Source organism: Oncorhynchus gorbuscha, unplaced genomic scaffold (assembly GCF_021184085.1).
Source record: "Oncorhynchus gorbuscha isolate QuinsamMale2020 ecotype Even-year unplaced genomic scaffold, OgorEven_v1.0 Un_scaffold_2864, whole genome shotgun sequence".
Classification (NCBI taxonomy): Eukaryota; Metazoa; Chordata; class Actinopteri; order Salmoniformes; family Salmonidae; genus Oncorhynchus; species Oncorhynchus gorbuscha.
The window spans coordinates 54,328-59,397 of record NW_025747259.1 but is presented as its reverse complement, the minus strand read 5'-3'; the positions used below and the strand labels follow the sequence as shown (position 1 = coordinate 59,397).

Below are 5,070 nucleotides of genomic sequence, written 5' to 3'. Positions count from 1 at the left end.
ATTACTGCAACTCGCTGTTGGCTGGGCTCCCTGCCTGTGCCATTAAACCCCTTCAACTCATCCAGAACGCCGCAGCCCGTCTGGTGTTCAACCTTCCCAAGTTCTCTCACGTCACCCCGCTCCTCCGTTCTCTCCACTGGCTTCCAGTTGAAGCTCGCATCCGCTACAAGACCATGGTGCTTGCCTACGGAGCTGTGAGGGGAACGGCACCTCAGTACCTCCAGGCTCTGATCAGGCCCTACACCCAAACAAGGGCACTGCGTTCATCCACCTCTGGCCTGCTCGCCTCCCTACCACTGAGGAAGTACAGCTCCCGCTCAGCCCAGTCAAAACTGTTCGCTGCCCTGGCCCCCCGATGGTGGAACAAACTCCCTCACGACGCCAGGACAGCGGAGTCAATCACCACCTTCCGGAGACACCTGAAACCCCACCTCTTTAAGGAATACCTAGGATAGGATAAGTAATCCCTCTCACACCCCCCCCTTAAGTTTTAGATGCACTATTGTAAAGTGACTGTTCCACTGGATGTCATAAGGTGAATGCACCAATTTGTAAGTCGCTCTGGATAAGAGCGTCTGCTAAATGACTTAAATGTAAAAGTAAATAATTTACAGTTTCCCATAGACTATATATAAAATGATAGAATATTAGGGCCACAAAGGGAAAAAAAAGACAAGTCATAATATTGTAACCAGTTGTTTTAAAGGAGGACAGTTGTTAAAATGACAGATGCGGGGCATTTCGTGAAATTGTACTTCAGTATGGTTTCATAAACAAAGACATGCTGATGTGCCAGAATATTAAGTATCACATTGTCATAAGTATCAAAACTGTAAAAACAATATGTAGCTTTTCTGCAGAAAGAACCAGCCTCATAAATTTATGACTTAATCCTTTTTCTTCAGTGTGGCCCTAGTACTCTGTCATATAAACAAATACACATTCCATATGAATATAAAAACACAATGTGTAACATTATGTTCCTTTATTGAATAAGGACAAAACAAAACAGGTAAACCATCAGCTCCTTTCGAAACTGAAGTCACAGTGACTCTACAAGATGGAAAGCACAGAATCCAAGCATATTATACAAAATGATACATACACATTCAAAGGTCTGTATATAACACACCCTGCATGTCTGCACACTAAAATAAATGCAGGACAAATCCATACACATCAACTGAACAGACAAATGAATGGATGCAGTAGCCTCCCTGCAGCCTTGTATTACACACAGTATACCGCACAAACATCATAAGAGGCCAAATTCGTAAAAAAACGAACCCAAAAAACCCAAATTCCTCTGCCACCGCAGGACATATTTAACCAAAATTGAAAGCACACATACTAACTAAAATAATTCAACACATATTGGTCCCTCAGCAGCCGACCACTGTCGTCATCAGGGAAGATTGCCGGATTGTCCCAGTCCATGGCTGGTGGCACTCTGGGGGCCCTCTCCTTCCTCAGGCAGGCCACATTGTGGAGGACAGCACAAGCCACAGTAATATCACATGCCCTAACAGGGCTGACCCTTAATTTGTGAAGGCAGTGAAAGCGTGCCTTCAGGAGGCCAAAGGTCATTTCAACTCTGGCCCTGGTCCTGGCATGGGCATGGTTGTAGGCCTGCTGTGCTTCCTGGGGGTCTGTGAAAGGTGTCAGGAGAAAAGGCTGGCAGCCATACCCCCTGTCTCCCAGCAACACACCAGAGAATTCACCTGTCAACACAAAATCTCATCATTACTACCTCATAAACACAGTGATATTCTTGACACAGCCATGATGGTTATAAATAGGGGTTGTGTGGCTTACCTTGTGATAGGCACTGATAGATTTCAGAGGCCCGAAAGATTCTGGAGTCATGGACTGAGCCAGGCCATTTTGCCACAACATTGCTGATCACACAGTCAGCATTGCAGACCATCTGAAATCATAAGATGAGGAATATTACACCAATCAATGCACATCACTGGCAATGCAGAGTGTTCGTCAATGGACAATATCAAAAGTTATGTTCACCTGAACATTAATGCTGTGAAAGGATTTCCTATTCACAAAATCGGCCTCATGGGCACCTGAGGGGCTTTTATCCTTATGTGTGTGCAGTCCACTGCACCAATGACATTGGGGAAACCTGTCACACAAAGTAATGAGTATCCTACTATGTGTTAACAGTTGTCCTGTAATTTGTAGATCCTCTTACCTGCAATCCTATAGAACTCCTCTTTGATGTCACAGAGTCTTCTGTGGCCAGGGAAGGAGATGAAGACATCTGCTAATGCTTTGATAGCCAGACACACACTCCTTATTGTGCGGCAAATTGTGGCCTTGTTCAGCTGTTCTGCATCCCCCACTGAGTACAGGAAGGCTCCACTAGCAAAAAGCGCAAGGCCACACAAACCATTTGCTCCACACTCAGTGCATGGCTCCGTGCAGTGCGGTGCTTAATCCTGGGACCCAGTAGTCTGCATAGATACCTGATGCCATCTGCAGAAAACCTGTATCTTTCATATAGATGGTCGTCAGGGAAGGCCAGTGGGTCCAACCGGTCCCTGAAGAACCTTTCTCGCCTGAAGGCTCTCCTCAGCACAAGTGCTTCTTCATCCACCACATCTCGCACGAATGGGCATGCCATTGTCAGAGCAGAAAGGAACACACAATTTTGGGCCTTCATATAGGCTAGTGGCCACACCTGGTGCTGGGGGGGTGGGCAAAAGAGGGTGATGCCTTATAACGATGACTTGGTTGTACTGATTGCTGGGAAAATAAAAAAAACCTTAGAAAGATGCCACCGTCCTGTGTGCTCACAATAAGAGCTCATATGTCATGGCTCACTTGACTTTACGAGAATATACCTCGTTTTTATTTTGAGCTGTGTCATCTTCTTGGAGCTGGGGGAGGAAATACAAATAATGATTAATACATTTGTGTTACAGTTAGCATACAGTGTACATTGAAGGCATATCTCACCTCCCTCTCAAGTTTTTTTATTTCAAGGTCCAGTTTCCTAATTGTCCTCTTTTTTATTTCGGACTCCAGTGCAAGATTTTCCATCTTTTTTCTTCTTGTACTGAATGTCTATGTCTGCCAGTTCTATTTGGCGCCGGAGGTGGTTGCCATACAACTTTCTGATAGCTTGTGAGCTCTGTGAACACAATACAATTAGCGCAGCTGGAATTTGGCAGGATGTGGTGTCCTTTTATTAATACGCACTATGTTGCCAGGCTGGTTTTCCCACTGTATAGCATCTGGGTCCTGTAAAAGAAATTAGATTTTTTGATTTTGATGAGGACTCCTCACCATTGTAGAGTAAATAGTACTTTCACAGTCTTACCATGATACCTCATGCCTTCTGGAATCCAGAGAGATGGTCTCCTCCTCATCATCATCATCGTCTCCATCATGTGCTGTTGCTGCTGCACTGGGGCCTTCACCCTATCACATTTAATCGGATTCATATTGAAGCTAGTAGACAAGACATGCCAGGCCTACAGTATGCCTTTGATGGAGTACTCACTGGATCAGCATCGTCTGGTGCTTGTGCTGGTGGCTCTAACAGGAACACAGTGCTGCCAGACACTGCAAGGCAATAGGTAAACCAAAGTCAGACAGTCCAAATTGATTCAATATGAATGTGGTTGTATCCCATGTAGAGATGGAAGGACATACCTTGAATGAAGCGGGTGGCATCTTGGGAGGAACCTATGCTCGTCTCTTTCCCCCCAGGGATCCCCTCTAAGACGGGCCTGCCTTTATTTAGCTCCAAGGCCATGTCCTCTGTTGGGGTAAGGTCAGCCTTTGGTGACCCACCACCCGTGCCTTGTCTGTGGGTATTCTTTTTCACTGTTAAAACAGTACAGACAATGTGTCAGCAGGCACCTTCTGGGTACAATATATGCTTGTGCTTTGTTAAATATTAGTCAGGGACCATACCATTCTGCAGAATGTTCTTGTATTTGATTTTGACCTGCTGCCATGTCCGTTTTGGCCCGTTCATGTTTAATCTACACACACACACACACACATTTAATGGAGTCACACTGCAAAAAATTACTTGGTATTTTTGTCTTGTTTTCAGTAAAAATATCAACAAAAAAAACTAAAATAAAGATGTATTTTCTTGATTTGCTAAATGACCTAGCAAAATAAGTATAGTTTAGACAAAAAATATAAACTTTAAGTAAATGTGTGCTTAAAACAAGCAAATAAAAAATCTGTCAATATAATAAAAATTCTCTTGAAATAAGTTTACTTTTTCCATAAACACTTAATTTTAGAAAAGTTCTCGTTTCACTGGCAGATTTTTTGCTTATTTTCCTAGGTAATTTTGCTCAAGAAAATATTCAAAATGTTTTTTAGATATTTTTTTTTTACTGAAAACAAGACAAAAATACTAAGTAAGAAAGACATTTTTGCAGTGCAGTGAGCAACCGACCTTGGGTCCTTTGAAAGGCGCTATATAAATTAAAGTGATTATTATTATAGCTCATCTATTTATTCAATTAAATTTTATTTATATAGCACTTTTCACAATTGTTTCATTCTGTCAAAGCAGCTTTACATTAATGAAAGCAGGAGAAACACAAAAAAAACGGTGGACAACATAAGAAGCAGAGTACAACGGTTATGATTAAACCGTACTGAGCGTAGTAACATTAAATAATAATGTAAGGCTTTAATAATAATTTATCATAGCTTTATACAGTGTGATGGACTTACTTTACACAATTTCACTCATATCTGCAGTGCATTTCAATTAAAAATGTAACCGTTTCATAATTACAGTACAACTGCGTTTTTGGAGATGTGAATTAAATATTTGAATTGTAATTGTGATGTTTCAGCGGAGCGGTGAGTGTGTAATTGTGCACTACTTACGCATTCAGGCGGTCTGCAATACTTTGCCACGCTTTTTCTCTTTGCTTTATCACTGTGGCGGTGTTGCCTTTCTTCTTAATTATATCTTTTACCTCCTCGTATGCCTCCATGAGGATTTGTGCTTCCGACGGGGAAAAGTACGCGGCTCTAGTTGCCATGGTAAATCAGTTAATCTGTGATCTGTGGCGG

At 42.5% G+C, this 5,070-nt stretch overlaps 1 protein-coding gene and 1 pseudogene across 1 annotated transcript; both read right to left on the bottom strand.

The window, feature by feature from the left end:
* Positions 1-981: 981 nt before the first annotated feature.
* LOC124026880 lies at positions 982-2,995 on the bottom strand (annotated as a pseudogene).
* A 15-nt stretch (positions 2,996-3,010) lies between these two features.
* On the bottom strand, positions 3,011-5,070 carry LOC124026879. The gene is made up of 7 exons (XM_046339549.1): positions 4,882-5,070; positions 3,937-4,007; positions 3,673-3,849; positions 3,521-3,582; positions 3,346-3,438; positions 3,217-3,258; positions 3,011-3,148 (listed from the first exon to the last, which is right to left on the bottom strand). The coding sequence occupies exons 1-7, from the start codon at positions 5,037-5,039 to the stop codon at positions 3,011-3,013; spliced, it is 741 nt and encodes a 246-aa protein (XP_046195505.1). The 5' UTR covers positions 5,040-5,070.

Bases quoted from the DNA above. Each gene is read 5' to 3' on its own strand.
- LOC124026879 (XM_046339549.1), bottom strand. From the start codon at position 5,039: ATGGCAACTAGAGCCGCGTACTTTTCCCCGTCGGAAGCACAAATCCTC. The intron at 4,008-4,881 runs GTAAGTAGTGCA...GTGTGTGTGTAG, and splicing joins ATTGCAGACCGCCTGAATGC to ATTAAACATGAACGGGCCAA. The intron at 3,259-3,345 runs GTATCATGGTAA...TTTCTTTTACAG, and splicing joins TGGATTCCAGAAGGCATGAG to GACCCAGATGCTATACAGTG.